Raw genomic sequence first — 17,492 nt, forward strand, 5'->3', positions numbered from 1 at the left:
GGGATCGGATGTGCGTCATTGCGCGCTCACACGTCGCCCGGCGGATGTACGTCGCTGCGCAGTTGACGCCGGGACGTGCTTGCCGCTGCAGCCGCCGCCACCGCCTGGGTGAAGCACTATGGAGGGGGCTTCGGCCAAGCGCTGGTACTTCACCCGGGAACAGCTGGAGAAGAGCCCGTCCCGTCGCGCCGGCATCGACCCGGACAAGGAACTTTATTGCCGGCAGCAAGCGGCCAATCTCCTTCAAGATATGGGGCAGCGTCTCAACGTGTATCCTTAATGCCGCGCCGCGGCCTAGGCCTCGGGCTTGCTTCGTAGGGCCTCGGACTCCTGGTTCGGGCGGGGATGGAGGGACGTGGAAACTGGGAGCGGAACCTAGCGGCCCTTCTTGGGATTTAGGGATCGCCAAATAGACTCAGGAGGCTTGCGTGGGGAGGAATAGGATTTTACAGTGTCTCCGTGTGGGAGGCTAAGCTGAGTCGTTTCCCGCTCCATAGTCAGCAGCCATCTACTCCTTGGCATAGTGTGGGCAGCTCCGGACCCAGGTTTCTTTCCGGCCCTGTCGCTTAGCCTCTTCCTGACTTTGGACGATTTTTAAAAACTTTGTTCGGCCTTCCAACACTCAGCCTTGGAGAACTGGCCCCTTTCTACCCCCACAGGGCCGGGAGAAATGGGTTTCCAACACTTGATCTCCCTTTTGTTGAAGACCTGGCGAAAGGGAAGGCCGGGAAACTGCAACCACGGACGGGTTGTGAAACAGTATTGTTCGGTAGGAATTGCTTATAGTGGTTGGCCAGAATTTATGCTCCAAGTGGTAAAAACACCGGGATGGCCCAAATTAACCGTCTCTAATTTTGGCATTGTGCGTTCCTGATCCTAATTCGAACTCAAGACAGTTCTTGATGAAAATTTTAGAAAATATTTGTTGGCTTGAAAATGCTTTATTTATTCCCTGCTAGTGTTATAGCTTCGTTGAGTTGAATTTACTTATGAGGATCTTGAGTCCATACTCAACATTTAAGCAATGTTCCCTAACCTAAATTCTTTTTCAGTCTATTTGCCCAGACTGATGATACTTATGTTTGGATTGGATGGTCCAGGGGAAGGGGTATGTGAAACTTGAAATAGATTTCTGGGTCAGGGTCTGTGAATTTGAATGGGAAAAAAATTAGATATTTATTTTCCACTAATAGTGGAGGCAGCTGGCTCAGTGGATTGGGAGGGGAGGTCCTAGGTTCAAATCTGCCTCAGACACTTCCTAGCTGTGTGACCTGGGCAAGTCATTTGACCCCCATTGCCTAACTCTTATCACTCTTCTGCCTTAGAACCAGTACACAGTATTGATTCTAAGATGGAAGGTAAGGGTTTAAAAAAAAAAATAGTGGGTGAGTGCTTATTCCTGGAGTCAAGGAGGCCTGATTTCAAATCTAGCTTCAGATAATAGCTGAGTGATCATTGCCTCGATTTCCTCAACTTCAAAATGGGAATAGTAGCACCTATATCCCAGGGCTGTTGTGGTGACAAAATGAGATAATATTTATTTGTAAAGCTCTTTGCAAACCTTAAAGCACTATAAAAACTGTTAACTATTATCATTCATTGAAATTTAGCATTTCTTTCAATTTCTTCAAAGCATTCTGAAAAAAAAAAGAGTCGGTCAGTCTGCTAAAGGGATCCCTCACAGATCCACAAAAAAGTTAAGAATGTTTGATGGAGGGTTTGGAAGGCCCTACTATGTTGATATTAATGGTGTGAAGTGGTATATGTGTTAAGAGCCATTCATTCATCAAAATGTTTTTGGAATTCCCATTGGGCAGATTAGTACCTACAAAGTATTGTGACAACTGCTTTGGGAAAGAGAGTAGGGATACAAAGAACAAAGAATCTGCTTTCAAGGAATTTGCTATCAAGTGGGAGTATTTGTGCTTCACATATAAGGTTGAACTACATAACTGTACAGTCTTTGTTCCAAGATGTAGTTTTAGTGGGGAAGATTAAAATGGCTGTTTGGCTAGATCTAGAAATGTTTTAGTTATCTAGATTAACAATTGATAATCTTTGGAGACATTTTTTTGCTCAAAATATCCTTATCAAGTGCAAAAACATAAGATCCCAAGAAATTTACTGTTTAGGATATCAGGCATTTCAACATGAAAAATTTTCTACTGGTATAGGATAATACATTATAATTGCAAATGAATGGAACACACAGTAAAGGCTATAGAAAACTAGAGGAGAGACTGGTAGCACTATGAGTCTGTGTTTTCATTACAAAAGAGTGGATTCTAAGCTGTTTAAAGCACGGTGATAATATATATTATTCATATTCAGTAATAAAGTTGCTAGTAGCAATTATTATTTGTGTATTTGACAGAGAAAACATAAGATCAGTAGTTAAGTTTTTGAGCGTTTGGCTACATTCTACAGTTGTGGAAATAAGCTACTGAATGTGATTTTCTCAGACTTGCAGTTGCTTGGAAGAGCTTTCCTCTTATTTGCCTTTTTTTCTCAAATACTTTGGCTTTCTAGCAATCTGTTGGTATTCCACATTATTAGAAGTTGCATTTTTCTTCATTCTTGGAGTAGTTTTTCTTTGTGGTTGAATTTTCCCTCATCGTCATAAAGTTTTCAATACAAATGTCTCATTTTATCATCACAGAAAACTGAAGCTAGTTGCTCATTTTATAGATAAGGAAATGAGGCATGGAGGTTAAGTGACTGTACAGAGGATCACAGGCTTGGTTTAGTGGTTAAGTGTCTAAGGGTGGATGTGAACTCAGGGCTATTTTGAGATGGTGTATTCACTGTACCCCTAATCTGGGCTAGTCTGTTTTTTTAACTAGTACTTTCTGTCTTAACCATTCTAAGACAGAAGAGCAGCAGGGGCTTAAGTAATTGGGATTAAGTGACTTGCCTAGGGGTAACCCAGTGTGCCAGTCTTTCAAGCCCATAGTTTTAGTCAGAATTGGGGAAAACCACATCAGTCACCAAATCTTGTGCCCTATTGTTGTTGGATTGAAAACATCAAATTAATACATAAAAATATTGATACTTTTTAGATTACAAAAACAGATAAAGAAGATTTTCTTTGTGTTTGGTCTCTTCCCCACTTGAAAGTGATTCCGTTCAAAATTTTTGTGGGATCTGTACTTCTGAGGTATTTTTTTCTTGATAGAGTTGTTATAGAAAAGTAGTGGGAAACATCTGACCTGACCACTTCTAGATATCCTCCATAGAAGCAACATATTTCCTTATAGTGGATAATTGAAACTAGGTTAAAATTGTTGTTAAAAAGCAAAGAAAGGTTTAGTACTAGTGGTCTGGGAGATCTCTCACGAATGTTTTTATATCAGTGATTCACAGAATTTAAATCCTAGGGAATCTATCAGTGCAGATCAACAGCTCTTATGTAATTTAAAGAGTTATACGTAATATCTCTTGGAGTTGCTGGGAGCACAGAAAGAGTTAAAGTAACTTGCCTGTTGTCACAGAACGAAGACTGACTGGGAGGCTTGTTCTGTATCCACTCTGCCAGTATGCATATCATGTACTATATACAGTGATCTCTCACCTATTTTGGGAGTTAACGTTCTAGAGGCCTTCAAGCTAGGTGAAAATCCTTGAAGTAGTGGCATTATATTTATTTTTTACATATATATATATATATATATATATATATATATATTTTTAAACCCTTGTATTTCGGTGTATTGTCTCATAGGTGGAAGAGTGGTAAGGGTGGGCAATGGGGGTCAAGTGACCTGCCCAGGGTCACACAGCTGGGAAGTGGCTGAGCCCGGGTTTGAACCTAGGACCTCCTGTCTCTAGGCCTGACTCTCACTCCACTGAGCTACCCAGCTGCCCCCATTATCTATATATATTTTTAAGGCTTTCTAAACTCCTCCCACTCTCTTGTAAACCTTTTCCACACTTCTTAACCTTTCCCATACTCTTATAAACATGTTATATGCTCTTAAATACTTTCCATACTCTTAAACCTATGTAATTTTAACATTTTATGAAAACTTTACAAAAATAGAGCAGAACAACACGTAGCAATCAGACATCGATGTGAAGTGGACAAGGAGAGATGCTGAATGTATGGGTACAGGAGAGCAAACAGACTGTTGCTATAATCACTGAGCCAATTAGCACCCAGGATATAGAACACAGCACTGTGGTTGGTTGCCTTTCATTCCATCAGCCATTAGTATGCTGAATTCATGCAAGTGGTAGTGGCATACTGCATTTCCATTGTGTACAGTATAGTATTCATCCGCAAAATCCCATGATATAGCGAAAACTCCACGATACAGAATTAGATTTTTTTTAACATGTAATATAGTGAAGCTGCCATAAGTGAACTGTGATATAGTGAGGGATGACTGTACACATCTATTAATGATTTCCCCTTTCTCTTATAATAAGTAAATTACATTTGAAAATCAACATAAAAGTAAGTTACCCAAGCATAAAGCATAAATTTTGGTATTATAAATATTGATCTTTTAAAGAGACTTGGGAGTCTTTATAGTCTGCTGGTTGCATTTTGAGAAATTCACTTAGAGCCTGTGATTTCACTGATAGATTATATATATTTTTTGTTTTTTGTTTTTTTTAAACCCATAACTTCTGTGTATTGTCTCATAGGTGGAAGATTGGTAAGGGTGGGCAATGGGGGTCAAGTGACTTGCCCAGGGTCACACAGCTGGGAAGTGGCTGAGGCCAGGTTTGAACCTAGGACCTCCTGTCTCTAGGCCGGACTCTCACTCCACTGAGCTACCCAGCTGCCCCCTAGATTATATTTTCATTCTGGATTATTTTTGTACTTTGTGTGGTCTTTGAGAAAAGTAGAAGGTTGTTATATGTTGTATGAGAACTCTGGTCTGTGCCTATCTCTGTTTTGACTTAACTTAAATCTCTTAGCTCCCAACTAACTATCAACACTGCCATTGTATACATGCACCGATTCTACATGGTCCAGTCTTTTACACAATTCCATCGAAATGTAAGTATGATTTTACAAAGGATAAGAGATAAATGGATTCTTTGTAGGTGGTGGGGAAGAAGGGAACAGTCATTTCTTGAGGACCTGCTGTGTGCCAGGCATTATGCTAAGTGCTTTACAAATATCTCATTTGATGGAGAATTGTTTTACATTTTGAAGTACCTTTGGAATTGATATTGCCTATACCTGATCTTATTTGTTGACTATAGAAGATTTGAAAGAGGACTGACTGCATGATATTTCCAATTCAATTTCAAGTCAAGAAACATTAAGTTCCTCCATAGGGCATATTAAAGCTTGAAAGAGATACATTTAAGATATGTGCTACTTTGCAAAATTGAGGAATTTGGAGAAAAAGAGATAGTAGACATTAAAAGAAAGAGAGTAAGAGAGATATTGAACTGGACTTGTGATTTCATTGATACAAAAAAGATCATTCTGGGTTCAAATCCAGCCTTAGGTACTTACTAGCTGGGTGACCCAAGTCACTTAAACTTTGTCTCAGTTTCTTCAGCTGAAAATGGAAATAATAAGAGCCTCTGCCTCCCAGAACTATTGTGGAGGTAAAGTGAGCTCGCATTTGTATAGTATTTTGTAAACTGAAGTTTTGTATATGTGATAGTTGTTATTATTGTTATTCATTGTGCTCATTGTATAAATGTTTTCTGGGTTCTGCTCACTTTATTTTGTATCAGTTCATGCAAGTCTTCTCAGGTTTCTCTGAATCCATCATCACTTTCTATTTCTTTCATAACATAGTAATTTCCTTAGACACTCAATTTATGGCACCCCTTTAATTTTTGATTTGTTGCTATAGCCAAAAATGCTGCCATTAATTTCTTTGATAACATATATCATATAATATTATAATCCTTGTCCTCTTTCTTGGAACTCTTAACGGTATAAGACTAATAGCATTGCTAGATAGAGGGGGAAATAGCAGATTAAATTTTTTCTTCTGTCCCACATAGTCTTGAGCAATACTTATTGCTTGAGGAAAAGAACCTTTTCTCTTACTTCTAGTTGGAAAATACCGAATCATTTGCTCCAGGGTATTTCAAGGTAAGAGGGAGGGGGGGTTAGTGTGGCACTGTAGAAAAAGCTCTGGGTGTGGAATTAGAATGGTGATGGCAAACCTTTTTGATGACATGTGGCCACATGTGGCTGTGTACAGAGAAGTATGGAGCCTCATGCTGAGGATGAAACATTTGCTGTAGTGTAGTGTAGCACTGTGCACTATAGATGACAATTCTGCCTATATTAATTTACCCATTTTGGTTTATTAAATGTGGTTATATACAATTATACATTTTTGTTATTTAAACTATAAATACCATGAAATTATGGTTTGTTTTTTCTTGAAGTGACATACCACCTGAGTTATGTTTGTTTTTTTGGCGAATTTTGACATACCAAGCTCAAAAGGTTACCTATTGCTGAATTAGAACTTGGACTAATCCTGCCTCTGGTGCTCACTTACCAACTTTATGATCTGGTTTGGGCAAGTAGTTAACTGGCCTGAGTCTCAGGTTCCCCCTCCATCAAATGAAGGGGTTTTTGTTTTTTGTTTTTTACAAACCCTTACCTTCTGCCTTAGAATACTTAGAATACTGGGTATTGGTTCCAAGGCAGAAGAGCAGTAAGGGCTAGGTAATGGGGGTTAAGTGACTTGCCAAGGGTGACCCAGCTAGGAAGCATCTGAGGCCAGATTTGAACCTAGGACTGGCTCTCAATTCTTTGAGCCAACTAGCTGCCCCACAAATGAGGGTTTTAAACTAAATGTTCTCTAAAAAGGGAGCCTTTTAAGCTCTATATATGGACCTATGATTAATTGCTTTATTTTGGAAAATTTTAGGACTTTTCCCCCTTAAATAAATAAACGTTTCTAGAATTGGTTATAGGAACTTTTTTTTTTTTTAGCTAAACCTTTTTTACAAATACTGTCTAAAATTTATGAAATTCTTTTTTCCTTAGATAAATGTTAAATTATCTATTTCTGCTGAGTGGAGAACATAGTACTTTTTTTTTAAAAAAACCCTTCCCTTCCATCTTAGAATGAATACTATGTATTGATTCCAAGGCAGAGGAGTGGTAAGGGCTAGGCTGTTAAGTGACTTTCCCAGGGTCACATAGCTAGGAAGTGTCTGAGGCCAGGATCTCTGACTCTGGGCCTGGCTCTCAATCCACTGAGCTGCCTAGCTCCCTTCCCCCCCCCCCCCCCCCCCAATAGTACATTCTTTTAAAAAACAAAGATCTGTCCTTTATTCTACTATACTCTGTAGCTACTGTCTTATTTTCCTCTTGCTATTCCCTCCCAGATTTCTAGGAATTGTCTGTACCTGCTATCTCTTGCTCCTAGTGTATTCTTTTTTTTTTTTTTTTTAAATTTTAAACCCTTTACTTCTGTGTATTGACTTATAGGTGGAAGATTGGTAAGGGTAGGCAATGGGGGTCAAGTGACTTGCCCAGGGTCACACAGCTGGGAAGTGTCTGAGGCTGGATTTGAACCTAGGACCTCCTGTCTCTAGGCCTGGCTCTCAATCCACTGAGCCACCCAGCTGCCCCCTAGTGTATTCTTAATTAAGCATTTTCATCTTGTCCTCTACCCCCACACCCCATTTTACTGAAAATGCTCTTGCTCATGACTAAAGGTCTCCTTTTTGCTTGACTTCTGTGGCCTTTGTTACTAGTCACTTTCATGAAATTTCTTTCTTCCTTTGGTGTTTGCTTTCCAAGTGATCATTCCTCAAGGCTTTCCTCAGCCTTTTTTCCCTCTCTCTTACACTCTCCCTTTCATTTTTCCTTCCATTCCCACGCCTACCATCCTAATTCAAGTCTTTATTTAAAAAAAATTTTTTTTTTAAGTATAGATTATTATAGTTCGTTTCCTCATTATTAGCCTTCCCATCTCTGTACATCTTGAATAATAAAGTTGTGAGATGGATTATTAGATTTTCACAAGTCCTGCATCATAAAATTTTGTCATGCCCTTTTTCTGCCCCAGTACCTTAGTGTTTCTTGCTTATTTGAAAAAGTCCAGACACAAACATTTTCTTCCAGCCAGGTTGGTCTTTCCTATTTTTCCACTTTGGTTTATGCTATATATATTCATCCCACTGCATTTCTCAAAGCTTTATGTATACCTCTTGAAACAAGCATAATTGGAGAAAAATTGCTATTGTGGAAAGTGTTGAAGATTTGAAAGAGAATATTATCTCTCTTCCATCCTTAGCCTCTTTTCCTTTTTCCATTGTGCCTTCTGGAATCCTTTTTTATCATTAACAAATTTCCATTAATTTTAGAACTTTTCCTCTTAATTGTTTTCCATCTTCTACTCACAGAAATCTGGGTTCCTGTGGAATGTATTGTATCCTAGCCACCTCTCTAGAATTGTTTCCCTTCTCCTAACTGCTGTTTCTAAACTACCATCCCTTTGCTGTCCTTATTTAGCAATTCTTCCTTCTTTGAGATTGTCTCCATTAGTCTCATCCTGTTAAGAGCTCCATTGGAGTACCCTGTTGGTCTCCTGGTCACCTAATCAAGTGTTTATTGAGTGCCTTCTATGTGTTAGACCCTGTAGTAGGTGCTAAGCATGCAGGGGAAAAGTATTAAACATTCTCTATTGACAGTCAAAGGAGGGAAGACTACAAGACCATGTGAAAATATATTCAAAATTCAATGTGAAGTTATAAACACAAATATATGAAAGTTGTTCAGTACAGAGTAGTTAAGGAAGAAAAACACTTAACAGCTAAGTAAGGATTAATAAAGCTTCATGCAGAAAATGGTATTTTGAGCTGCATCTTGAAGAGGTTTGACATACTATTTTTCACTTTAGTTTATTTGAGTTTTTATTTTGGAGTTTTGGTTTTATGTGATTATTCTCTTACAAAAATTAACAATATGGAAATATGGTTTGCTTGATAATACATGTATGATCCAGATCAAATTGCAAACCATTCTGGGAAGGGAGGGATACAATTTGGATTATATAACTTCAGAAAACTTATATGAGGGAAATTGTTATTACATGTAATTGGAAAAATATAAAATATCTTTACAAAAAGGAAAAAAAGGCTTAAGCCCAGAGGTAGAGGAATTGGAAGGTAGATTATGAATGAAGAACAAAAAGCCACATTGGCTTGGTCACAGAGTATTGTGTGTTTAATGAGAATAAATTGGGGCCAGGTTGTGGATGGCTAAAACAGAACTAAAGAAAGGAATATCTATTTTATACTAGAGACAATAGGAAGCCACTGGAGTTGGTTGAGTAGAGGAGTCACATGATCTACACATAAGGAAAATTACTTTGGCAACTTAGAATGAACAAAAGTGGTGAGAAACTTGAGGCAGGGAGGCCAATTAAGTTGTTACTACTATACTGTAGGCAAGTGGTGATGGGTCCCATGGAATTAGTATGATTGGAGAAAAGGGTTTGCATTCAAGAGATGGATTATGGAAACAGCAATATTTGACAACTTGATCAGATATGGAACAATGATGGTACCTTTGACAGAAATAAGGAAGTTTGGAAGAGAGAAAGATTTGGAGGGAAAGGTAAGGTTATTTTTAAACAGAGATAAAAATAAAAAAGTCCAATATAGCAGTTGGTGATGTGGACTCTCAAGGAAGAAACTAGGACTTGATAATATACAGAGCATCCCAACAGTCTTATTGGAGTTTTAAGCTAATTAGTACACTAAGGCTTTTGGAAACCCACTACAGATCTAGGAGTCATCTGCATAGAGATGATAATTATACCCATTGGGGCCAGTGAAGTTAATGAGAAAGAATGTATAAAGAGAGAAGAAGGCCTAGAACAAAACTTGGGAACACTCACAATTATAAATGTGGGTGATGAGCTGGTAAAGGAGATTTGAGAAGAAGCAGTCAAAAGGCAAACTAGGAGAGAATCACAGTAATCCAAAGTAAAGAAAGTATTCTGGAATAGAGAATAGCAGTGTCAAATACAACATGTAGGTTGAGGATGAGGCTTGAGATTTGGCAGTTTAAAAAATCATTTGTTACCAGATCTCCAACGGTATTATAAAGCTGAAACCATCAAAATAAACATACTAGCTAAGAAATAGAGCAGAAGATCAGTGGAATATATAGTAGCATATGACCATAGTTATTTAGTGTCTGATAAGCCCAAAGATTCACTCTTTTGAGACAAGAAATCATTATTTGACAAAAACTACTGGGAAAATTGGAAAAAGGTATTGCAGAGACTAGTTATATACCAACATTTCATACTCTATATCAAGATAAGATCAAAATGGATACATGAGGGGACAGCTGGGTAAGGGTTTAAAAAAATGGATACATGATTTAGATATAAATGGTACTACTTGAGGCAGATAGGTGGCTCAGTGGATTGAGAGCCAGGCTCAGAGACGCCCTGGGTTCAAATTTGGCCTCAGACACTTCCTAGCTGTGTAACTCTGGGCAAGTCACTTGACCCCTATTGCCTAGCCCATACACAACAGTATTGATTCTAAGACAGAAGGTAAGAGTTTAAAAAGTAAAATAAATAAACAGTTCTACTGTTAAATTAAAGGAGCATAGAACTGTCTGTCAAGTCTGTGGATAAGGGAAAGATTTATGACCAAACAAGTGAAAACATTAGCTGTTGAAAATGGCCAACTTTGATTATATTAAACTAAAAGGGTTTTGCACAAACAAGGTTAATGCAACCAAGATTAAAAAAGAAAAGCAGAAAGCTGGGGAAATTTTTTTATAGTATCTCTGATAAAGACCTTATTTTTCAAAAGAAAGAACTGAGCCAAATATATAAGATTATAAATCATTCATTCCCTAATTGATAAATGGTCAAAGGATACCAAGAGACAGTTTTCAGATGAAGAAATCAAGGCTACATGTCAGTGGTTCCCAAACTTTTTTGGCCTACCGCCCCCTTTCCAGAAAAAAATATTACTTAGCCCCCCTGGAAATTAATTTTAAAAACATTTAATAGCAATTAATAGGAAAGATAAATGCACCTGTGGCCAACACCGCCCCCCCACCCCCTGGATCGTTGCAACACCCATCAGGGGGTGGTAGTGCCCATTTTGGCAATTATTGCTATATATAGTCACATGAAAAAATTCTCTAAATCGCTCTTTATTAGAAAATGCAAATTAAAACAACCCTGAGGTACCACCCCACACCTGTCAGATTGGCTAATATGACAGAAAAGGAAAATAATAAGTGCTGGAGGGTGTGTGGCAAAATTGGGACATTAATGCACTGCTGAGGGAATTATGAACTGATTCAACAATTCTAGACACCCAAAAGGCATGTGTCCCAAAGAGATTAAAGAAAAGGGGGAAAACTGTTTGTACAAAAATATTTATAGCACCTCTTTTTGTGGTGGCAAAGAACTGGAAATTTAAGGGATATGTATCAATTGAGGAATGACTGAATAAATAGTGGTATATGATTATGATGGAATACTAGTGTGCTTTAAGAAATGATGAGAAGAATGGTTTAAGAAAAGCCTGGAAAGACCTACATGAACTAATGCAAAGTAAAGTGATCAGAACCAAGAGAACATTATACGTATTAACAGCAATATTATATGATGAACATTTTGAATGACTTAGCTGTTCTTGGCAATAATGATTCAAGACAATCCTCAAGGACTCATGATGGAAAATATCATCTGCCACCAGAGAATTGATGAATCTGAATGCAGGCTGCACATACTATATTTTAATTCATTTCTTTTAATTTTTCTTTTGTTTGGGTTCTCTTTCACAAAATGATTAATACAGGAAAATGTTTTACTCTATTATTCATGTAAAATATATATCAGATTGTTGTCTCAGGGACAAAGGAGAGAGGGAGTAAGAAATTGGCTCAAACAAAAAAGATTAAAAAATTCTTTTTCATGTAATTGGGGTGGGGGGGAGAATAAATATTTTTTTAAACATCATTTGATACTTTGGAGAGAGCATTTTTTTTTATTTTTATTTTGAATATTTTCCCCTAGTTACATGTTTCATGTTCTTTCCCTCTCCCCCAAGCCCCTAACACCCCTTAGCCGACGCAAAATTCCACTGGGTTTTACATGCATCATTGATCAAGACCTAATTCCATATTATTGATAGTTGGATTAGTTATCATTTAGTATCTACTTCCCCAATAATATCCTCCATCAGCTCATGTGTTCAAGCAGTTGTTTTTCTTTTGTGTTTCTGGAGAGAGCATTTTTATTGAGTGACAAGTTAGAAGATTATAAAAAGTTAAGGAGAGAGAAGAGAAAGTAGAAGCAATGGGTGTTTCAGTCCAAGGTGTTTGAGAAAAAGAAGAGAAATAGAGGAGTTGTAGGGTCTAATGAAGGTTTTATTAATGGTTGGAGGACCCTTGTGGAATGTTTGAAGGCATTAGGAAGGGACAAGTTGATAGATTGAAGATTTGTGGGAGGAGGAGAGGAGAGTCGATTAAGGAATTTTTTTCTGCAATAGCAGATGAGAGTGAATGGAGAAGCATACATGTACAGCCAAGGGACTTCAGAGGCTGAAGAAAGGAATAGTAGATGATCTCAAGGAGTTTGGGGATGAAGAGAGAGGCTCACATTAAATGGCCAGATATTTTTCCCCCCAGTAAAGAAAAGACAAAACCCTCAGCTGAGATGAGGGAAAGAGGGATATCATGAGGACTTTGAATGAAAAGGAGATTCAGAATGTTTTCTCACTTCTACTTGCTCACCTTCCTTTCTCTCTGCATCCTCTTGAAATCTGCCTTGCTGCCTTCCGTCCCTACAACTTGATTGAAACTGTTTTCTCTTAGGTTACCAAAAAGTCTCTTAACTATTGTCTTTCAATGGCCTTTTAAAAAATTCTCCTCCTCTTTGATATCTGTCTTTTGACACTTATAATCTCCTCCTGGATACTCATCTTCCTTTGGCTTCTGACATTGCTTTCTTCTGATTCTCCTCATGTTTGTTTGACTTCTCCCTTCTTAATCTCCATTAACTAGGCTGTCCATCCTTATGGTGTCTTCTAATGCAGTAGTTTTTTTTTTTTTTAAACCCTTGTACTTCGGTGTATTGTCTCATAGGTGGAAGAGTGGTAAGGGTGGGCAGTGGGGGTCAAGTGACTTGCCCAGGGTCACACAGCTGGGAAGTGGCTGAGGCCAGGTTTGAACCTAGGACCTCCTGTCTCTAGGCCTGACTCTCACTCCACTGAGCTATCCAGCTGCCCCTAATGCAGTAGTTTTGATGAGGATCCTTGTGGCCACCTATCTGTTGTGTTAAGTATTTCTTTGTTACGTTTAAAAAAAGTCCTTATCTTTTATTTTAGAGTTGATATTAAGAATCAGTTCTAAGGCAGAAGAAAGGTAAAGGCTAGGCCGGTGATGGCAAACCTGTGACACATGTGTCAGCACTGACACGTGTACAGAGAAGTATGGGGGTGCATGCCAAGAATGAAACATTTGCTGTAGTGTAGTGTACTCTGTGCACTATAGATGACAATTCTACCTATATTAGTTGACCTATTTTGGTTTATTAAATATAGTTATATATTACAATTATACATTTTTGTTATTTAAACTATAAATATCATGAAATTATGGTGTTTTTTTTTTCTCAAAGTGACACACCACCCAAGTTATGCTCAGTTTTTTGGTGAATTTTGACACACCAAGCTCAAAAGGTTGCCCATCACTAGGCTAGGCAATAGGGGTTAAGTGATGTGCCCAGGGTCACATGACTAGAAAGTGACTTTGAGCCCAGGGCCATCCAATTCCAGGCCTGGTTCTTTATACTGAGCCATCTAGCTACCCCTTCTCAATATTTATCAATTAAATTTTAATCTGGTTCAATGCAGGTGTTTGATTACTTTGATCTAAAACTATTCTAGGACCTCTTTTCTGTCTACACTCTCTTGTTCTCACTCACACCCCTGAGTTGTTGCCATCTCTACACAGATGACTTCCAAACTATCTCTAATCTCTCTCCTGAATGGCAGGCCCACATTGCAAACTGTTTTTCTGCCTTCATTTGAAAGTTCCATCAACATTTCATATTCAGCATATCTAAATGCAACTCCTTATAGGATCTTAGAAACAAGTTCTATTCAAACTGTGTCATTAGAATTTTGTACCCCAGGACTCTTGTTTCCCAGAACCCCACTTTTGTCCTTACATTTTGGAGGTAAGGTTTCTGTAACCGTGCCCCTCCCTCACTCTTTTCCCACTTTCGCCCTTCTGATAAACTTGTCTTTATTCAGGCTATACTTTTACTCTACTTCAAGTGATTATTAATACATTTTATAAAGTATAATACTTGGAGTTACTGGATATTAATTTTAATCTTACAAAGCTAACCTCTTAGTTTTATCCTTGCACCAGACATTCCATCTCCTTCCTCTCAAATGTCCTAGATTCTATTTCCTCTTTGAGCCTCTCTCCTGTCTTCCCTGTAACTGTTAAGTGATCTGTCCCTCTTCAGATTGCTTTGTATTTACAGTGGTACCTTGACACATGAGTTTAATTCGTTCCATGGCCAAGCTCATAACTCATTTTGCTCATGTGTCAAATCATATGTCCCCATTTAAATCAATAGAAATGTAATTAATGTGTTCTAGCCCCCCAAAACATGAATTATAACAAAATTTATAATTTTATAATATAAAAAATTATATTTGTAGATAAGAAGAAAGAATATAAATAAATAAACTTGCTTATGCAATGTTATTTACCTTCAAGGTCAAGTGAAGATGCTGGTGGAGAAGATTTTCATTTCGTGCACTCTCGCTTAACTTACTCTCCACATAATGCTGCATTTAAATGCAAAATTGACCTTACATATTACTTGTGATATGTAACTTTATTGTTAAACTTAATCACTATTTAAAAAAATTTTTTTAAACCCTTAACTTCTGTGTATTGGCTCCTAGGTGGAAGAGTGGTAAGGGTGGGCCATGGGGGTCAAGTGACTTGCCCAGGGTCACACAGCTGGGAAGTGTCTGAGGCTGGATATGAACCTAGGACTTCCCGTCTCTAGGTCTGGCTCTCAATCCACTGAGCTATCCAGCTGCCCTCGCTATTTTTTTACATATCATTTTCTTCATTGAATTTTGGCTGTTGTGCCACACTTTCCTCAGTTCCACTTAGAGGCCATTTCAACAGAAACCTTTCCATGGAAGTTTGTTTCTTCCTCCCTTTCAGAATATTTCGATAATATGTGAAACAAGTGTCATCACACAGCTCCAACCCACAACCTGTTGCAACTTTTTCTGGGTGTGCCTTTTCAATAAACTTGTTTAATTTTTTCCCAAATCCTCAACATTTCCTTAATCTCATTTGTACTGATTACCTCAAGCACTTCAGGCTTCTCCCTTGGGCAGAAACTCATGATTCAAATATTCTTGACTTACAGCAGAAAATCCTGATCATGACTGCTTGTATCTAAAATTGCTCATGATTTAAGGTGCTTATATATTAAGGTACCAATGTATTTACTTAATGTTGTAGTATAATGTATATTATACAACGTATAATATAATGTATAAAATAGTCAAATACTTAAAATGTTCCATGAAGAATGGAACTTTAAAAAAAAAAATCTTTGTTAATTAGCAAGGCCTTCTTAGTACATACAATATCTTGATACTATTGAATTGAACCATACTGTATTTTTATAATTGTAGGCACAAGAGAGTTTAATGAAAGAAGATTGCCTGAAGGAACTAATGTTGCAAATGATAACTTATAGATTAGTAAAGAAGAATTGATGCTTAAGGAAGGGAAAATTATGAGGATAAAGGTTCCAAGGCAGTGGCAAGGCAGAAACTGGATGGAGTGATGTGCAAGGAAATGAGCTTGATTGAATTTCAGGGGCCCTGTTTTAAATAATGGTGAGATATGTTTGAAAATAAAGACTTTGAATGAAAAATTTTAATCATGAGTGTACACATTTAAAAAATCCTTTGTGGAATGGCATGGGATAGGGAGCTATCTTTTTCTTTTTTTTTTAAACTGCCTTCTGTCTTAGAATCATTACTATATATTGGTTCCAAGACAGAAGAGTGGTAAGGGCTAGGCAATGGGGGGTAAGTGACTTGCCCAGGGTCACACAGCTGGGACGTGTCTGAGGCCAGATTTGAGCCCAGGACCTCCCATCTCTAGGTCTGGCTGTCAATCCACTGAGCCACCCAGCTGCCCCCTGAGGTATCTTTTTCTTAAATGATCTCAATGATCTTTTTTATATAAGTGCTATCAACTCTTGATGATTTCCTTGTGGTTTATATCTTTTGGTTTGATTCACTGTAACAAATGAATGATACTAAATTAAATTTGCCCTTTTGGTCAGTGTGTAGTTGAGCCGTAACCCCTCTCATCTACGAAAAAAACTCATATCTATATCTTTTTAAACAAACCCAATATATCAATTCCATATTTATGAAATTAATAAATGAGTGTATGAATTTTAACTTTAAAGAAATGCTCTGAATATCCTTGTGAAGTGATTTCCTTAATAATTAATAATAATATATAGTTCATATATTTTTTCATGTAGATCAAGAATAACAATAATAGCTTTATATAGTAGCATATGCCAAAATCAAATATAATGATATATAGTTTAGCTTTTTAAATTTATTTTCATTTAATAATATCTTTATTACAATGGGCAATAGAAAATTGATGGTAGTACAGGACTGTTCATTTGTGCAGTGTACATCATAAATGTGTGTGTGTGTGTGTGTGTGTGTGTGTGTGTGTGTAAGGGCTTTTCTTTCTACTGCCACCCCTCCTCTTTTTTGACCACCTCAAAGCCTTCATGTTGCTCATGTTTGGAATGAGATTAATATCACATTCAAGACCACATGTAGTTGGTGCTGCACAAGAATGATAGTGTCACAAACCAAAAAGCTCTTAAAGACTGATAATTGTTTGAATCTAGGCTCCATGAATAGATTTTCAGTTGGTAAAAGTATACTGTTCTAGAGAAAGACTGCTGAAGTAATTGCTAACTTGTAAAAATAGAAATAAGAGCTCTATCAAGTTTTGCTAGACAATTTTTTCAAACAGCGCTATAGAATTAATTACAATCTAGAGGATTTCCTAATATACAAGTATACTATTGGCACATTGAAATGGTGGAAATTTCCATTTAGATTTTTAAAATCCTTTATTATATTTAGAGTTATTATTTTATTTTTCCTACATATAGAAAAACATTCTGTATATAAATAAACTTGGATAATGTTGACTTTAAAATATAGTTACCTTAAATGATGCTACTTTGGCCTTACCCTTTTTGAAATGGTTTTCATAGGCTTTTCATAAGGTTTTGTTTTTTCTGTTTAACTTGTGCGTTTTATATTTGGCCTAGTGTTTTAAGGTAATGGCTTTGGTTAATAGTAGGCTACTTATATTAGAATTTGAAAACTTAAATTAAGGAGAGGTACATATGAAGGAAGACTTTAATAGAAAATACTGGCTTTTCTCTACAGGTTGCTATTAAATACCT

At 37.4% G+C, this 17,492-nt stretch overlaps 1 protein-coding gene across 1 annotated transcript in view; it reads left to right on the forward strand.

Annotated features, from left to right (window-relative positions):
• Positions 1 to 118: 118 nt before the first annotated feature.
• The window catches only part of CCNT1 (cyclin T1), a 28,854-nt gene continuing 11,480 nt past the window's right edge, over positions 119 to 17,492 (forward strand). Inside the window, exons 1-2 of the mRNA XM_044677482.1 lie at positions 119 to 270; positions 4,927 to 5,008. Of these exons, the coding sequence (XP_044533417.1) occupies positions 119 to 270; positions 4,927 to 5,008 (234 nt within the window). The remainder of the gene's footprint in view (positions 271 to 4,926; positions 5,009 to 17,492) is intronic.

The sequence above is a fragment of the Gracilinanus agilis genome, chromosome 5 (assembly GCF_016433145.1).
Source record: "Gracilinanus agilis isolate LMUSP501 chromosome 5, AgileGrace, whole genome shotgun sequence".
NCBI classification, from domain to species: Eukaryota; Metazoa; Chordata; class Mammalia; order Didelphimorphia; family Didelphidae; genus Gracilinanus; species Gracilinanus agilis.